Here is a 19,854-nt window from a genome sequence, read left to right as displayed (position 1 = left end):
GTTAACTACACTCAACTGCTGAGAGGTGGCTTGCTAAGTCAGAATTAAGTATTATTTTTCATCTTATTCTTACTTTCAGTCCTTTAATTGCCAAGTTTAAAGTGATAGGTTAAATTTTTACTCACAATAATGCAATTTTATGTCTGTATGTTTACATTCATCCAAGTGGGAAAAGAATGTAGCCTAGTACACACTAATTATTTGAATTGAGGTTAATTTGGATGTGGAGAATTATGCTGTGAGCTTTCTTTGGCCTTCTTCCTCTATGGACTTTCAGGTTAATTAATTCCTGTGAAGTACTAGGCCTGAGATGATTTTGTTAGTAACATTTTTATTAGTATTACATTACTGGTATAAATACATGATAAAATGAAATGAGTGAGATACTTCATTCTCTCATTTGATTAGTGTCTAGGCTGGCAAATGACATGATTTTTTTTTTACAGGAGTTTCTTATGTAAAAAGAAAACGATACTGTAGTCAGATATGCAGCATTGTTTATGTTCTTTTACTGTAATGGATATTTGGACGGCATTCTTAGTAACCACTCTGCATGCTTGTAAAGATTAGTGAGTAATACGGTTCATGGGAAATTTTATGAGCTGAAGTAGATAAGAGTTTGAGATATTTGTCTTCTGGATGTCTGCTTTAACCTCTAAGTATGCAGCATGCATCACAGTTTCATTATGTTTTCCTTTTTATTCCTATTGTACTTGGTTTTGTGTCATGGAAAAGAACATTTTCTTTTTCCTTGTATTTATCTTTTCCTACCCCCAGCCCCCATCTCCATTTCAGCATTGTCCACTTGACATTTTCCAATGTCTTAAACTCTGGAGGCAGTGTTCTTTTTATGTTCTTATGTTATTTATGCTGGTTTTGTAGTCAAGAATAAATTGAAGTTTTGTTGACCATTTTCATTACTTAGTTATTCAATTGATAGATGAAAATACTTCTTCAGAGGCGCATAACATTTTGTTCTCTGCTGTCTTCTCGATTTTAATTGTTATTTTTCACATTTTTTTTTTCTATCTTAGTTTTCAATGTGCATAACTTTTGAATGTTTTTCTCATGAGCCTTTTTTTCCCTGGGTTTTTTCCTTTTACTTCTTAGCCTTTTTCTTTTTTCTTCACGTATCTCTTGCGCTAGCTTCTCTTTCTTTTTTAAAAAAAAAAGGTATTTGGGCTGGTTTTGAGACCCTTCTGGCACTTTGACAAGTGCTTCATCTAAACTTCAGGGGTTTAGCTTGAAGGAGAGAGAGCAATAAAAGTGGAAGCAGAGACCTGAACTTACTCTTCATGGAAGCATCTCTCTATAAGTAGTGCTCCATGGCTGCCTCAGTATGTTTGCTCCATTATTTGTTAGCTTCATCCGTGACTGTTAAAGTCTGTAGTGTCTGGAGCTTTCTGTTGGTTTCTCCTAATTACTTTTCATGAGCAACTGTTTTTTACTTCTTTACATACATATATACTATAAATAGTAAACAAAGTAGTGGTAAATGCAGAGAATAAATAATGAAATATTTATTTCAGTAGAATGTCTGTATTGGGCAACTTGGAATTTAGGGAAATAGTGATGTGGCGATATTATCATCTTGTCATCACAAATTCTTCTGGGAAGATTCCACATTAGATAATGTTATGTTAAACTGAATCCTCCTCCCTCTTGTTTTTCACTCAGGAATGTTTCGATATTGTGATCATGAAAACATGAGTCAATTTTTTTTTTTAGTAAGTTATTCGTACTGCTTGAAGGAACTACATAGCCTCTAGCTTAGAAAAAGAAGAAAAAAAAGATGGAAAAGAGAATCATCATTAATATATAACAAAGTTTAAAAGAAAGTATAAATAAAAACATACAAGTAAAAAGGTATAAAACTCAGCCTGAAGTTACTGTATACTAAAGGTAGATTGTGTCTGATTAATGTGTTAACCTCACATGTTATGTGTCAACTCATTTTTTTAGGTAAAGAGAATAAAGTAAATCTTATATTTGTGGGATTCCGTTAAGCATTTTATAGCATTAGATAAGGATAATATTTTCATTAAACTGAAGGAGATGGGGATTTGTATAAGAAATGCAGGGTGGGAAAGGAAAAGAAAAATAATCAGCAGTATTAAAAGTCAAACTAGGAGGAAGATTATTAAGTACAGTTCTTTTAGTTTTAAAGCAACCTTTTAAATTATTTTTGTTAAGGGTATTTGCTCAAAAAATAGGAAAACGTTCATGAGATGGAGAAGGCTGTCATTGCTGCACAGGAAGATCAAGATAGTCAGGAAGAGTTGGATGATTGTCAGGGCTGATATATTAGAAATGCAATGAGACTAGATCTTTCCAGTGTAAAATGTAAGATTAATAACATAGGCACTAGTAATACTAATACCCTCTGTTGTCACCTAAGGGTAATTCAGTTGGAAATCACAGAACAGGAGTGTTATATTCTTAACTATTTGGAAGATAAACTAAGAAAAACTAAAGTGGTTGAATTAGTGGAGAGACAAATGTGATTGTTAAGATGTGTTGAGCAAAATATTTCTGGTAAAGATATATAAACATTGCTATTACCCAGAGCACTGTTAGCCTTTAGTATATTGTTCACTGCTCTTGGCTTTTATATTTAAGAACAGGAGCAAGTATGGGGAAGGGCTCTGAAAGATTACCAGGATGCTGGGGTAGCCTTTTATACAGAAGACTTCTGAAATACTTTGACTTGTTCCCTTGCAAAGCAAAGGCTGTCAGGGAATGGGAAAGCTCACCTTGGAGGGTAAACAACAAAAAAGTAAATAAGCTATATAAGTTAAAAGATAGTATTGACACAAAACAAAGTATGTAAAAGTATAGCCAAGCTGAACATCAGGAGATTCCTAAGTATCAACTCAGCTTCTAGATCATCCTCCCAGCAGAGGCACGTAATCTCATTTGTTTTCTAATAGACCTTAACAGATAAAGAGGATTACATTATGCAGTTGCCTGCAACTCATGGATCTTGACCGCTTAATGTAGGATTTGCTTACATTCTTGCATTTGAAATAGAGAAGGTTCAGGGTTTCTATGTCTTAAAATGGGAAGCATCTTTGTTATGTTTTCTGACTATTTTTTTAAAAAATGAACAGATGCTTTTGAATCTCTTTCTGTTTCTTTATGTTTCCATCACATAGTTATTCTTTACATTTCTTACATAGTCTATTCTTTTGCATAAAGATTTTCTACAAATAGGTCAAAATTGGTTTCATAACTGATCATAGCAAATATTAAATAGTGAAAAAATACTGAATCAAATTAAATCAAAGTTTTTTAAAGATTTGGATTATAATTTAACACCATCTCTTTCAAATGGAGAATAATCTGGGACAAGGATACATGCTTTTGTTTTTTTTTTAAATCTCACCTTTGTAGCTGAGAGGAGGTCAACATTCAAATAAGGGATGTCTACGGCTAAAAGCAATACATATACCTTGCTCACTTTACATTAAGAAAGTTTTTGGAGGATGTGAACGTAATCTAGAAGAGAAAAACCTAATGACTAATTCATCATAGAATAGAATGGTTTGGGGTGGAAGGGATCTCAAAGATCATCTAGTTCCAACCCCTGCCCATGGGCAGGGACGCCTTTCGCTAGAACAGGTTGCTCAGAGCTCCATCCAGTCTGGCCTTGAACACTTTCAGGGATGGGGCATCCACAACTTCTCTGGGCAACCAGTTTCACTGCCTCACCACCCTCACAGTAAAGAATTGCTGGCTCGTGTCCAGCCTCTCATCCACCAGCACCCCCGAGTCCTTCTCAGGATGACAGCTCTCGATCTGTTCATCCCCCTCTGTATTGAGCCTGGGCGTTGCCCCAACCCAGGTGCAACATCTTGCACTTGGTCTCATTAAACCTCACGAGATTCCCCTGGGGCCATCAGAATCCACCCATCCAAGCTGTGAGGAGCCAGTGTTTCTAGGAGGATGCTGTGGGAGACAGTGTCAAAGGCTTTACTGAAGTCTAGACAGGCTACATCCACAGCCTTTCCCTCATCTATTAAGTGGGTCACTTTGTCATGAGATGAGGTTGGTCAAGCAGGACCTTCGTTTCGTAAATCCATGTTGTATGGGCTTCATCCCCTAGTTGTCCTGTATGTGCTGTGTGATGGCACTCATTATGATCCCTTCCATAACCCTGCCCGGAACTGAGGTCAGGCTGACAGGCCTGTAGTTCCCCAGATCATCCTTCTCATGCTTCTTGTAGGTGGGCCTTACATTTGCTAATTTCCAGTCATCTGGAACTTCTCTAATTAACCAAGACTGCTGGTAGATGATTGAGAGTGGTTTGGCAAGTTCTTTTGCCAGTTCCCTCATTACTCTGGGGTGGATCCCATTAGGGCCCATAGACTTGTGAGTGTTTAGTTGGCATAAGAGGTCACTAACCATCTCCTGGATTATGGGGGCTTCACTCATCTCCCCATTACCAACTTCCAGCTCTGGGACCTGATTATTTTGAGGAAAACTGGTCTTGATATTAAAGACAGGCAAAGAAGGCATTAAGTACCTCTGCCTTTTCCTCATCCCCTGTCACTATATTACCCTCTGCATGCAACAGATGATGGAGGCACTCCTTGACTCTCCTTTTGCTGCCAGTATATTTATAGAAATTTTTGTTGTCTTTAACTGTAGTGGCCAAATCAAGTTCTGTGTGGGATTTGGCCCTTCTGATCTTCTCCCTGCATGATCTTGTGACAATCCTTGTAGTCCTCACAAGTTACCTGACCCTCCTTCCAGAGATAATAGATTCTCTTTTTTCCCTAAGTTGCTGCTAAGTTCTCTCTTTAACTAGACCGGTTAAGAGGATTCCAGGATTCTCCTGGATTGCCTTCAGCTCACCATGCTACTTTCCCAGCAGATGTCAGGGTGGTTGAAGTCCCCCAGCAGGACAAGAGCCTGCGAGAACAATCCTTCCTGAAGCTGGAGCGAGAAGCCTTCACCAATAGGCTTTCCTTGATCAGGCGGCCTGGTCTGTAGTAGACACAATTCAGGAATAATGAACTGTAGTTCTCAAAAGGAGTACTTGGGCAAGAGAGCCTCTTTGTTCCCAGGTGGTGTTGTGGACCTGCTGAAAGAACCAGAAGATGCACTGTATGAAGACAAAAGTGACTATACTGGATGTTTCCTTCTTCAAAACATAGAACTCACATCTGTGAGTTCATGCACGTGGCTAATGGACTGCTTAGAAAAATAGGACATAGCCAGGGAACAGCTGCACTAAGCAACTTGCTCCCCTAGAGAAATTTCAAATGTTATGGAGAAAAAGTTATCCACAGCAAATGCTGTTTCCTACTCCCTGCATGGTCTGTGTCTTTCTATCCCTCCACTCACAAAGCTCCACAACATTTTCCTGATTAAGCAGTGCCAGCAGGGCTGCCAGCTTGATTGAGTTCGTATGGAAAAGGAACCAAAGCGAAAAACTGTGGAGAATGACCCTTTCAGCATTGACCTGGCATCTAAAGAATGACTTTCCCATACCATGTTGTATCTTGTATTTTAGTGGTCTTCATCTTGGCCAAAATGGTCCCAGTTCCTCTTCACTTTGCATTATGAAATGGGAATAGGGTAATACTTCCTAAATAACTTGTGTAGTGGGGAAATAATTGTTTTTATTTGTTCTTTTTTACATAGTTGAAGAATATATTGACCATTAGAATTCAGAGAAAACCTCACTGAGTTTTTAACATGAAGCTAAATCTAAATAAAATTCCTGGTTTCTGTGAGTTGCAACTTGCACTTGTTTTTTTCCCCTTCTAAAAATAAAGTAACAATATTTATCAGAAACATTTATGGCATTGAGGAATCCAGAGAAATGCAGGAAATGCAGTATGAACACATAACATATGTACTAATACTTTATTTGTCTTTATGTGAGTGGATTTGATGGCCAAAAAGGAAGAGGCCCCAAGGGCTCCTTAGTATGCAATTAATATTTTGGCTAGAAAAGCAGCAGATTGTTTCAGTATGCTTACATGTTATGACATCATATTCCAGTAAAATTATAATGAACAGAATTTTTGTTTGTCTCTGTGGCAAACCAAAATGAGTTTTCTAATTGTCAACAGACCTTGGTGATTTATTTAATTATAGTGGCGCCCGCTCACACCAACTTAGTTAAGGTCTGTCAGCATTTCTGTTATGAACCCCTATTTTTAGGGGTTTATAACTAGTTGTAAATATTTACTCACTGCTGAAACTTGGCATTCAAGGTCACGGTCATGGAGCAAATACCCTTTTTCGTTTTGACTATTCTAAAGTGATACCAGTGGCATTAGCTAAAAAGTAGATTACTGATGCTCTGAAACTTGGAGGGAATAAAGGGAACCTGCTTTCCAGACCTCCTACTCGAGGAATCTTCTTAAGAATCACAAATGTCCAGAAGAGCCAGATGAAAATGAGCTTGTTTTTAGAGGTTATATTGTGTATTATCCTTTATCACACTTTGTTTTCTTGAATTGAATGTATCATTTCACATGTCCTTTTGTTGTCCTCTAGCCTTATAATCCTCTGTCATTTGGCTGTATTTGTCAGCTTATGTTCTGAGGAGTGTGCCAGTATCACTTGAGAATCGCTTTTACATAAGAATTTTCTCCAAGGAAAATCCTAGCCTTCGTAGCTACCATGTAGAAGGCAGGGAGATGCATATTTTTTAAATGAAGGTAATTTAAAAACTTTTAGAAGCCTAATGAGTCTGTATGTGATGCGTTGCTGTTTGAAATTCTGACTGTTTCAGTTCTGTGGCTGAAGAGAGTGACAGAGGACTGAGGAGTGTAGGACTGACATGAGATTGAAAATATTGTGCTGATATGTTATTGCATAATAATCAAAAATTCTAGATAAACATTCAGAAGATGGTAAATTATTTCAACCCTTTGTAGTAACTCATATATAATATATTGGGAAGGTTTGTTAATGATCAGTGGCAGATATATAATTTTATCTTCGCATAGGCTTGTTCTTTACATGAGTGTACATCTTTAGGATACAGAATCATTCATTATGAAAAGTAACTTTAATTGTCACACTGTACTTTCAGACTCTAATATTATGATTAATTTGAGGTTTTTGTTAATACAGTCTCTATCCTCATCACTGAAAAGAGGATGTTGTTTCTATTTGACATGCTCTCTGTTGTAAAGAAGCCAATATCCTCGCAGATATAGTCCCTTTTCTGAGGATTTCAGGTGCTCCTTTGCACTTTCCTGGCAATGTTCATATTATCAGTGCTCTGTTGACTCTGCTTGAGGCCAAGCAGAGCAAGAAAAGTTTAATCAAAACCATGTAAAAGCCTAATCATTCTGCCAGTGTCAAAGAGCTGCCGAGGCTCTAGAGCCATGGGCTGAATATAATTTTTCCATATTATCACATAAATAGCTCCCTAAACACTCTTTAAAAGAAAAGGTGGGAAGGGGGGAGGGAAAAAGCAAAGGCCTGTTGTGGGATTTGAGTTTATAAAGTGGATTAAGTTCACGTGCTTTCCTCCTTTGCATGCAATGGAGGGAAAGGTAGGCCTAGTAACTCAACAGGAAACAGGATATTGTATTTTCCGATGGATATTGTATTTTCCCTAAATATATATAGTTGCTAACAGCACTACTATATTTCTTTTTATTTAAAGAAGATAGTGAAGTAATGAGATAGGACATGCTATCAAGATGTCTACTGCTTTTGCATAATATGGCTTGTCCTGTACTAAGCTGCATAACACATGCAGCCATTTCCAGGCTCTAGTTCTACATCTGAGATCTTCTGGGATGGTGAGAGGATTTCTGGGAACTCTTCAAGGAACTTGAGGGTGCCTGTTGCTGCAGGGAAAGGATAGCTACTGGAGGCTGTGGCTTTTAGCAAGATTCAGCAGCTGCCAGTAAGTTGTCAGCTACTCCTGATCAAAAGCTACATTGAGCTTTCCTTCCAGTTGTTTCCTGATTAGAGAGGGTCAAGCACCCTCTCAGCAGGTACTACAGAGAAGCACATACAAGTGCAGGGCCTAGAACACCATTCCCAGAGACAACCAGCAGATGCAGCAGTTTGCACAGCAGTTCATGCAGAAGGAAGTCAGAAACTGCTGAGGATGGTGCGTGTGTGCTCAGCAGTGGTGGTGATGCACCACATGACACGGTTCCTAGCACCATCTGGAGCAGCTCTCCCTGGTGCATCAAAGACCTTGAGTCAGAACTAGCTGCAGAGCTGTTGCTAGGATTCATTGTGGACACCAATGATACTGTAAGGGGACATGCGTAGTAAGCATGACAAGAGAGATCAGGTTTTTACAACTATGGCAACTTCTTTGAGGATCGATGCTTGTAAGAGATGGGATCCACCTGACTGAGTGGGACAAGCATCTTTATCAACAGGTTGGCTAATCTGGTCAATAGAGCCTTAAGGTGACAGAGAGTGGAGTTAACCTATAACCAAGCAAGAAGTGATGGATCAAGTTAGTAGGCAAAAACTTAAGGGTGATGTTGGCAAGAGAGACCCTAAAACCAACTAAACAGAACTGAAGGGGTCCCACTCCAATTGTATACACACAAGTAATTAAGGGCCTACAAGACAGCATGATAGGGGAAATCTTTATACCCTATATCCTTTTTCATTTGAAAAACTGACATTCTTTTTGAGGTAAATCTCAGTCTGAAGCCGCTGTACTTTTTTATTGTGGATTTTGTCATATTGGTAGTGTCTTGATATTGTGTTTACTTTTAGAAGAAGAGGGAGGAAAGGGGTGAATGCTCTATGTCAGAAGCAAAGGACACAGTGGAGTGGGACAGAAGTTGACATTGTTGAACTGTCTGTTTCTTTGGTTTGACAGCTGCTTAGTTAACTAATGGCACCATGGTGTTTGAATTCCATTAGGCATGTAGAACCTTTGTAATTGTTTTCCAGAAAGAGTGGTCAAACACTGGAAGGTCATCCAGAGATGTTGTGGAATCTTCATCCTTGAGGATATCCACAATATCCTGGACAATGCCTGAATAAGACAGGGTAATTTCAGAGCTTGACCATGCTCTGGGTGCTGCATTGGACCAGATGATGTCCGGAAGCCTTTCCAACCTGAGTTATTCTATAATTTTGTGAAAATGCTACATAAGCAAAAGCATTTCCAGGCCTTAATAATTCCCTATAAGTGTGTTAAACTGTAAACAAGAAATCAAAGTAAATACCCACTTTTTGCATGTCATAAAGGCAATTTAGCTCACTCCTCCAAGACCCTATAGCCAGAGGCTTGTTGGAGCCAGTGTTATGGTTTTGCTCTTTCCACATAAACGTATTTTTAGAATTAGGCACAAAGTTCAAGGACACTGAGACCGGTGTGCTTGATTGCAGTTGTTTGGTTTTGAAGTGTGCTGCTCTCTGGTAAACTTTTTGTTTTACAGTTGAAATAAATGGGTTACAATTATTAATGAAAATTCAGAAAGTCTTCATACCAAAAAATCACCATCCATGTCCAGAGATGAAAGTAGAGAGAACACATTTTAAAAAGGATCCCTTAAGAGGAATGAGAAAAATGTAGTACTTTGTTTAAATGAATCTAGTACTGTGTTTGAGTGAATCTAGTTTTGTTGTAATGGACCTTACTTTTGGCCATGCTTTTGGAATCCTGGACTTTTTTACATTGCTGTAAAATATGGACAGGTTATTTGTCAAATGAGGACCCATTTCTGCTACGTGTATTCTCTACCACCTGACTTTTGTTGCCCCTTAGAGCTGAGCTATACTGACAAGTTCCATGTGAGCGACCTCACAATCCTTCTTCCTCTGTGCCACTTGTCTGTGGGACAGAAGTAGTCTCCCAGGCGTGGCTTCCACTGGAATTTTTGGTTCCCCTTAGGTTTTCATCTTCCCAAGACTCAAACCAAGAAGAGAGCAGAGCTGGGCTGTTGGGCTGATAGATAGTAGAGCTCACTGCAGAGCTCACAAGTGTAGGTGAGGAGATGGTTTGTATGTAGGAGCTGCTCTCAGAGTTACCAACTGCCTTGCTGAGGTGCAGTCCATGTGTTTGGCTACTGGGTCTTATTCTGTGAGAAAAGATAATGTTTTATCTGCAAGTACTACTCTGTATTATATTAAATGGTTGGCTAAAATTCCTAAATTTTATTGTTGTTTTCTCTTTGTGACTTTTTTCCAGGTATCATTGCCCAGTGCCTAAAATTTTCTATGTCCAGTTAACTGTTGGCAACAGTGAGTTTTTTGGTGAAGGAAAGACTCGTCAAGCTGCTAGACATAATGCTGCAATGAAGGCCCTTCAAGCTCTCCAGAATGAACCTATTCCAGAAAAATTACCTCAGGTTTGTATTTCAGAAAACTGTTCCTAATCTTCACGTGAAGATACCAAATTGAATAATTTCATTGCCAGTTTTTCAATGTTTAATTTTTAGTATTTTTTTCATTTTAACCTCAGTAATTAGAGAAGTGATACTAAATTACTCATTTCTTAATAAAGGCACACCTAACATAGCACTAGACTTAAATAACAAAAAATAAGTAGACATTTTAAAAATAGGATTGTCAACAGTGATTAAGTAAAAAATAAAATCAAAATAAAATGAAATATTTGAAATTATACCAAAAGTGGAGAAAATGTCCATTTAATCAGTGACTTTATGGAGAATGAATTATTAACCTTAAATATGTGTTGTGCCATTAATGCAATTTTTACAGTTGAAATTACTTGTCCCCAATGTACTTAAGAACCTGATGGAGCTCATTGGCAGTTATTGATCACCTGGTTATAGGCTTTTAGTCACCTTTTTAAATAATTGGCTTTCTCACTGCTACATTTATAAGTGGTGTATATTGCTGCTTAAAAATTAAAACATTGTGTCATATTTTAAAAAATATTTAACAGAAAAATTATTCTCAGAATAATCTTTGTAAATTGAAAGGACAAATATAATAATATTTCCCAGTCAAAGAAGCCAAATACTTGCAAGACCTCTGGGAGAACTGTGAGTTTCTGGTGCAGCAGTTGACGACCACTTGAGATCCTGTAGAATCTCAATAGCAAGTGTCCTTTGGGAGGAGACTAAGTCAAGTGCTCAGTCAGGAAAACCTCTGTGGCTTGGTTATGCTGAGGGGAAGGTGGGCTGGTTGCAGGTGAATCATGAAAAAACATCTCTGACACTTCATGGTTTAGAGTTGGGGGTGACTGGCGGTAACAGGCTGAGGTAACTCTCTGCCTAGATCATGATGGAGGGAGTACAGAGCATTGCATCATGTGGAGCTGAGTGTAGCTCTCCAGAGAACGGGGGGCTGGTTGAAATAGAATTTAAGGGCTTTGTGGTGACAAGGTTCAGGCTTCTCCCTGCTGCTGCTCATGTGAAATGCACACAGGGCTGCTATGCAGTGGTGGTATGTGCCCTCACCACGGACCGTGGTCCAGCTCAGTAAAATCTTCAGCAAAACTGACCATCTTGAGTCACCTGTGGAAGATGATTGATTCGTCATTCCTCAAACATCGTGCATGGATCAGAACCAGTACACATCAGATTCTGACTGGCCTTGATTACATTATGAGATTGAGCTTCTTTCTTCCCCAGTCACTGCCACTGTGCTCCCAAGGAGAGTAGAGAGGGGAGCAAGGACAGACCTGCTCGTACCCATCTGGTAATCCCATTAGTAACTCAATGAATTTGACTAGAATGGGATCTATGGAAATACACAGGTTTATCTTTCGGCTTTCATAGCCGTGTTTACTTAATGCAGACTTCTGTATATTCTTCTTTCGTTTCAAGGTACCCTTTTTTCCCTTTCTTTAAAAAAACTTATTTAAGGATAAAATCTTTTATCCATATTAAACCACTGAAGAGGAATATTGCTGTCTTAATACTTCATTGCACAAACATGTAGAAGAGCGTAAGGTGAGCAGAAACAAGAAGCAATCACCCAACAGGGCAGGGTTGCAGCGAATGTGAACCTGCTTTCACAAAAGAGCTATTGTGTGTCTGCCAAAGCACCTCTGCTGTCTCATAGATGTGAGGCTAAGAAAGGCCTTACAATTAAAGTGTCAGTTGTGGAATGAGGATCAAATTTAAATCCAAAGTGCCTGAGGCACTCCTGAACATATTTCATCATCCTTAGGGAAGTCATATGTCTAAGGCTTGAAACTTTATTGCTCAATACTAAGATCTAAGCGTCAAAGTCTTGATCCTCTCTTTTCTCCACTTACAGTTAAGTTCTCTACTGTATTTGTTGGAAAAATACGCAAGGAGTTAAATTTTAAGGGCAGGAGGGACAATAAGGTATTTTCTGGACAGATGTGTTTGTATTAATCATGAAATTTTAAACAGTAATTTCTAGTTTAAACTATACATATCTGGTTAAGCTAGAGTACAGCCAGAAAACCTAAATGTTCTTGACTTGGAGGCTTGCTGACAGTCCAGTGAGCATTGTATTATTTTATGTAAATTATGCCAGTTTTGATTATTCCCTGTTTCAAAGATAATTTGTGAGGTATCTCTTCTAGAATACACCTAGCTTCATTTTCTATTAATTTGTATTTTCTTTGCTAAATGTAACAAACAGGTATCAAAAATCTCTCCCCCATATATATTTACAAATTATGCTTAAGTAATTTTGAATCCTTTTATAGAACTGATTGTTTTCATACTGTGTCAGTGCAAGGTTGTTTTTTCTAATCAGTAGTTCATCCTTATGTCTTCTTTTTGTCATCTTTTTTGATTATCAGTGTCCTTTATAAAGTACAAAACTTAATTGAATACAATACCAAGTAATATTCTCACTAAGGCTTTTAACAGAATAATAGTACTCCATTCTTTGTATCTCCAAAATATATTTTCCCCTTTAAATATTGTCCTTTTAACTCTGTTGATGTTTCTCAGTGAACCTAATCAATGCTTTGCTGGTCCTATAAGTAATGACCTACATTCATGCTTTCAGTGTATGAAATGAGCTAGAGGTCCTGCATAACTTCATTCTAGCTACCTTTGTTATTGTTTTTCACTGCACCCTTTGTTTTCAGCAGGTTCTATAAACTTTATAATTTTTTTGTTTTGCATTTAGCTCCAGATCAATGTCAGGGATGTAAATGACTTTTTTCAGACTCAAAAGTTTAATGAGACAAAAAGTGCTCCACGTCTGCATGCTGTAACTTGAGTGCTGGATTTTTGGTCCTGCATTGTCTTAAGGATTAATATATTAAGAGTTAATGAATGATAGATAAAAGATTGATAAGTTTCATTTTAATGTGAAGAACCTAGTGCTTTTTTAATGGTGTTTTATAATTCTGGTATCTGCATTTTTGTAGCTATGCTAGTGGCTGATGATTTAGATCAGACTTTGTTATGTAAGACGGGAGCTCTGCAGGAATCCACCTAATTCAGCCCAAGTGTCTTTGAAGTTTACCTCCACTAATAAAAAATTAGGAGCCTGGCCAAGGTTACATGGTTGTTGAGAGATCCCAGTTTGAAGCATTCAGAGCTTTGCAGTTTGAAAGTAGCTGAAAGTGAAACCTCTGAGAACTAAGGAAATGCAGCCTGGGGGACAAACACCAAAAGGCAGTGGTTGCAAAAGGCTGACTGATCCCTATGCTGGTTGTTGTCTGAGAAAATTAATATTTCCTGAAGTGTAAAGCAAAGCTGAATTTTAGGCAGGATAATGTTTGCATGTGCCTTTTGTTTTTTTATCTCTTAGCCTCTCTGTTTGTTATGTTCCTACGGATAAATAAATAATGTTCTGTGTTGAGCAAGCTGTTCTCTGTCACTACCTTTTCACACTGGTCATAACTCCTAGAGGGAAGTTGATGGGAGGGGCCATTAACCAGCTGGACCTGCTGAGGACACCTGTAACCTGGTGACCTAGTCCAAGTGTGGGACTGATTCACTGAATTTCTTCTGAGAGAAATGCTGTCTTCTGTACTTTCCAAGAAGTACAGATTTCTTCCTTGCTTAGAAGGGGTACCCACAGAGCGACTGAGAAACAGATCGAAGGATCTGTTTGATCGTCATGTTTGACACAAGAAGTGTGTATTCAGATAATTGTTATCCATGTCATCAATAAGACTAAAATCCAGAGTTGTTATTTTGCCATCTATAATTAATGAAAAATTAATGTATATGTGTTCCTTTGTTATGAAGCATGAGCACATTATATATGGCTTCACAGTCAGCAGGTGTCTGATAATGGGGTGCTGAGATAGATGTACAAGCGCTGATTTACATCCTGGCAGGAGAATTCAAAAGTCTTTGAGAAATTGGGGGAGACGGATAATATATTGTTTTTATCTTTTAAGAATTGTGATATGATTATGTATGCATCATTTTCAGAATGGAGAAACAGGAAAAGAATCAGAAGAAGATAAAGATGCAAACAAGTCTGAGATCAGTGTAGTGTTTGAAATCGCTTTGAAGCGCAATATACCTGTCAGTTTTGAGGTATGTGTTACATTTTTATATGTTTACTAAAGAAGTATTAAAACAAAGTGCCATTACAACTGCAGACAGTTAATAATAGTAATACACTATAAAAATGACTTTAATGTTCATGCAAATGACAAATTAAAAATTGTTAGTGTATCACAGTCTAAGACACTGATTTTTTACTATTAAAATAGATGCTCTTTCAGAACTCTTAGAGACCTAATATTTGGTTGCAAACAAGTGGATGGCAGAAAGACAGTTAAATCGTCTTCTGTATAGGGCTGTGGGATTAGAATTGGTAGCCACACTTAGTCTTATTTGAAATAATCTTCAAAACAGCCAAAGTTTTTGCTTTAACTATAGTCACTCATGGACTAGAAAAGTTCCCATTGAAACATTTTGCCTCTGATGTGCTGTTTTCAGAAAGTCATGAGTATTTTTGTATTCCACTCTGTTTGACTTCTTATCTCTGCTTAAGCCTTCATGATTTTTTTTGTTTGTTTCATATGATTTTATCTATGAACCTGCTTCTGACACCTTTGTTTATCTTAAGTAATAAAGAATATTTGGAATAGCTCCAATGCTATCAGTTAAGTAAGTACGGAAGAATGAGTGATACTAAATTTTTCTGATGAGAAAAATTTTTCTGATGAGAAAGTTCTTACAAAAGCTTGTTGTAAAAGTCTAATGTTGTGGTAGGACACACCAGATTTCCAAGGTGGGTTTTTTTGGTTTTTTTTAAATGCAGAAATGCTAATATAAATGGCTTTTTAATGTTTGATTTTTCTGCTTTTTGTTTTACATTTAAACTGAGTATGTATGAAAGATGTGGATAGTGCTTATATTGGTGATGGTTATTTTCTTCAGTGCTTTTTCCTTTTAAAATATAGGCATGTATTTGCATATGAAAAAAACCAAAAAAACTAAACTGTGGCATGCCTTACAGTGTGCTGTATGCAGCTTACTGACGTGTTTGGCCCATGTCCCTGAATTGGCCAACATCAAATGAGCTATTTGGACCTTCTTAGAAATCTGAGAAATCTCTCATAACGTGGGTCAGAGAGCCAAAGACAAGGAATACTATTTGTGACTAAGGAATTCCTTGGCATAACAAAAGCGTTTGTGCCTCATATATATGGTCTGTGTGATACATGCTAGTTAGAAAGTTAAGAGAATGTAAAATCTGAGGATGAAACTGGGGTGTCGGGGCGTGTTGGAGTATCAGTTTGCCACTACATGCCAAGAACCTAACTCTTATATAAGACAGGCATAATGGAAACACATGCCTGTGTTTCAAAAAGGAAGCTTATAATTAGAGTTTCAGTTTTCACACATTGTTTTCTACCTTAAATATTTAAAAGTGTTTGGAATAGTTCCAATATGAATCAATGCGCTAAAATACAAGATGTATGGTCACTGGTGACAGAGTAGCTTGGAGGATGGAAAGAAAAGAGGGATAATGCTTTGAATGTCTTCTTAACTTCATTCCTGTTTCAGCTTACTTAGGGGAGAGCATTTGGTAAGGAGAAAATGAAGGCAGAGATACTTAGTACAGGAAAAGTCTAATGTGTCACTTGCCAAAGAATGTTAGCAACATGGAGAAAAGACAGTTTCTTGCTCTCCTGACAGGTTTTGTGTTATTTCCTGCCTTTAAATCTAACTAAAGGTGACAGTCTTAAATAGAGTTTTGATTGAACTTGGTTCTGGCTTATTTTTCAATAAAACTACTAAGCAATTATGGGTAATCCCCAGGATCTGATGTTTCTAATAGGATTTTATTTACAAATGGTCTTGTATTATTCCAGGCAGGCATCAAAACTTTTTCTAGCTTTTATTTTGTGTGCAGTAGCTATAAAATAATTTGTCTTTTCTTCATCTGACAAAGCTTTAGCCAATGTTCCAACAGTGCTGTGTTATGTAATGAAGTAATCATCATAAATATATGTAAAGTTCTATGTAAGCGTGCCCTCAGAATTGCATGAGGGATGGACAATCCTGTTTAATGTAATAGGGCTAGTTTTAGTTGCCTAGGAACTTTAGGATGAGTTTTAAGGAGTTTATATCTATTAAATTGTTAACTAAAAGAGAAACATTGAATTCTAACAAAGAACAAGCTTTACTCCATACTTTTCACTGGCGCATCCTTAGCTAACCTTGATTCATCAGCTTTTAAGTAAAAATGCAACTGCTCTAAGGCATTTGTGGGGTTCTCAATGAACAGTTTTTAAGAAGGAATACAGAAGTGATTGCTGTAGGAATTGTTAAAGAGTACCTGTAGAATGGTCATTTCGCTTATTATTCCTTTTTTAGCAGTAGGCTAAAGTCTTGCATTTTTCAGTTATTTTGCAAGATATATGTTTTTTTTATTTCTTATTTGTTAGTAAGGAGTTGGTGATCCTAGAAAACATAATGGAGGTCAACAGCTTCATATTAGAACATGTTGGGGTGTTTCAGATTGTCATATTATTTTCAGTATTTTCTTTGGATTGTAGTGTTATTTCTTTAGAATAGCAAATACAATAATATATTTTTTTTCATTGTCAGTATCAGGAGTGAAGGCATAGAGTGCCTGAACAGGCAGATTTTCTGCCCCTCCATCCCTGTCCAGTGGTCTACTGGGAAAAAGAGATACAGTTGCTTATATCCCACTCTTATCAAAGTAAGACAGACATTCTTTATTTTGAACCAGCAACAGTCCAAATTGCTGACTCTGGGAGACTGGTTCTCAACAGGAAGTCTCACACCTATCTGGCTTCTGCTCTCGGATTAAGGCTTTGGATGATTGACTACTGAGTAGCTCTTAATTGGGTTTTGGGTTTTGCATGATGGTCACCCTTTCTCACTTCAGTTTTACACCCAGACATCCAGGTGTTGGTTTTTTTTGACTGAGAAAATCTGGTATGTCTGGCCACACAAGCACCTGGTAATGTATTGGTATTTTAAAACTTTTAAATAATCACGGATACATGGATGTAGGTGACATGGGTTTGTTGATCCGATTTTTGTCTCCTCTATTTCTTGGGGTTTCTTTAATGTCCCTTTAATCTTGTTGTAATCCTCTGAATTTTCTACCTGGAGTCTCATTAATAATTGAAGCAGCATTACTCTTTCACTGTAATCGTACCGCTGTTTTACATTTGTCAGCATGATTCATTAAGTTGAGCCAAATTCATTCTTGATGTAATTTGACCTTAGATGTGTTTTCGCCCCATGTGTTTTCTCTTGCTGTAATTATTCTTTAAATCCACGGAACAGAAAAAGAAAAGTGTATTGAACTGTCACCCTTAATCAAATTCTCAGCTTTAAATTAACCATGATTTGGTCCACAGGTCGTATCTTTCAACTGAGGAAATAGTTTAATGTCCTAATGCATATAGTGTTCTTGGATAGCAAAGGTTGAATTTCTTTCTAGTGTTTTCTGTCCCAAGGCTCATAGCACAACTGTTTGAAATCATGTGGAGTAAAAAGATCTGGGGTTAACCAAAAATGTTGTTAGGTAAATATTTTTTTGCTTAATTACCACATTTGGATGTTTAGCTTGATCCAGATCCCATCTGAATCCTATGGGATTCATTCCATTGACAGCACAGACTTTTTTCCATTTACACACTAACAAAGAAACAGTTTTTAATGTTTTTCAGTCAATTATTTACCTTGTGTCACATACTTAAAATTTAAAAGATTAAAAACACACCAGAATGCATTAGTTTTATATTAAGAAATATATTTTTGTGTATATGAAAGTGTAATCTGGTTTTGTATTAACATTCTTGCTCTCATATATATGTGTGCATTTATATATATATATATATATATATATATATATGAGAAAACTTGTATAAAACTAATATTTTAGGAACTCAGCAATTATATTTCTTAAGCAACTTATTTTGTCCTTTTTCATCTGGTCAGTGTAGACATTCTTTTATATTTTATTAATACATTATATTGCATGACTCCCTGAAACAACATCTCAACCTTGGCCATATTGATCACCATAACTGGTCTGCTCTGGCCCCCAGTCGGGAGGTCTGGAGACACACCGTCTATAACGCTGCTGCTTCCTTTGAGAAAGCACACAGGACCACTCTCGAGGAGAAAAGACAACGCAGAAAGAAACATGTGTTGCAGAATACACCATCTAAGGAGTCTTTCTGCTGTGCCTTTTGCAATCAGACATGTCTATCTCGTGTTGGCCTTATTAGCCACCAACGTGCCTGTAACAAATGTGGATAGAGCCTTCCCAAATCTTCGTTCACAAAGCCTAGCCATGATGATGATATATTTCATGTAAAGAGAAACACCTATATAATGGTATTAGTAGAACCACAAAAAGATTAAGGACCTTAGTAAGGTTAATTTAGCCATGACATTTTTACAGACAGCATGGTGTAATACTTGGATAGCAATGTACAGGGATGGATTAAGATATGTCTGTAAAACAGAGTGGGAAACGCTGCAGTGCAATGAAGGTGTTCAGCTGTGTCTGAGAGCAGGAGAGCCTGGAATTGGGCTCATCCCAGCTCTGGTGCATGCAGTGCAGCATCCCGTGGCTCAGTGTGGGTCAGTGCCTTAAAAGCACTGCTGCTGCCTTCTCTCATGCTGAAGCACTAGTGGGCAACTTTCAAATGAAAACACTTCTTGAAAACACTTCTGAAATTATTACCTGGAGTCTCAGAGTGGGAACATTCCTGGACTACAACAGAAAAATCCCATGCTGGCATAGATGTCATCATATTCTGGGAAAATGTGGACAAAGTTGTCCATTAATTTTCGTTTTATGTCTTTTTATAGATATATGCAATGGTATGTATTTGCTGAAGTTGCCACAAAAGAGAGCTTAAAAAAGAAATACAAGCCTTAGGAGACCTCATTACAGTGCAACAGCAAAACTAAATAATGCAAGGGACACGACCTTGATAAAAAGAACTTTAATACGAAACATGTTGTAATAATATTAAGATTGAAGGTTTCAGCACATTAAAACTATAGTTATTACACCAAGAAGGCCCTTGCACCTTTACCTCAATTCCCTTGCACTCAAGCATTACTCTTCTTCAACAAATGGTTTGATATAATTCCATCTACTGATAAAAATTGGTATTTATATTGATTTTGAAGGTATTATGAAGAGATGCCTGTCAGATATTCTAATTGTCTCCTTATACATATTACATATAACAAAGATTAAATTAGGTAGCTGCTTCCGCCCATCAAACAAAAATAACTGAACCTTTTCCCAAATGAGGTCTCTAATTCCTGATAGACATTGTCCAGACCAGTAAACGGTGCATACATGAAGAGATGGCTATCCTAGCACTTGCAGTGCTGTGATTTGTGGATGAGTGCATCCTTACAGTATAGCCTTCTAAAAGGAGATGAATGCATGTGTGTGTGTGTGTGTGTGTGTGTGAGAAAGTGAAGACAGAAAAAGAGCCAAAGGAAGGTACAACTTTCATTA

General features: G+C 37.4%; 1 protein-coding gene across 4 annotated transcripts in view; it reads left to right on the top strand.

Annotated features, from left to right (window-relative positions):
- STAU2 (staufen double-stranded RNA binding protein 2) overlaps positions 1-19,854 on the top strand; it is a 170,519-nt gene that overhangs the window by 40,105 nt on the left and 110,560 nt on the right. For all 4 annotated transcript variants that reach the window (XM_051768593.1, XM_051768602.1, XM_051768611.1 and 1 more), the window contains 2 exons: positions 10,145-10,304; positions 14,301-14,408. In XM_051768593.1, coding sequence (XP_051624553.1) covers positions 10,145-10,304; positions 14,301-14,408 — 268 coding nt within the window. The remainder of the gene's footprint in view (positions 1-10,144; positions 10,305-14,300; positions 14,409-19,854) is intronic.

Source organism: Manacus candei, unplaced genomic scaffold (assembly GCF_025592945.1).
Source record: "Manacus candei isolate 608988 ecotype Guabito, Panama unplaced genomic scaffold, ASM2559294v1 h1tg000008l, whole genome shotgun sequence".
Classification (NCBI taxonomy): Eukaryota; Metazoa; Chordata; class Aves; order Passeriformes; family Pipridae; genus Manacus; species Manacus candei.
Note: the sequence above shows the minus strand (reverse complement) of the source record. Positions and strands in the feature narration are given on the sequence as shown.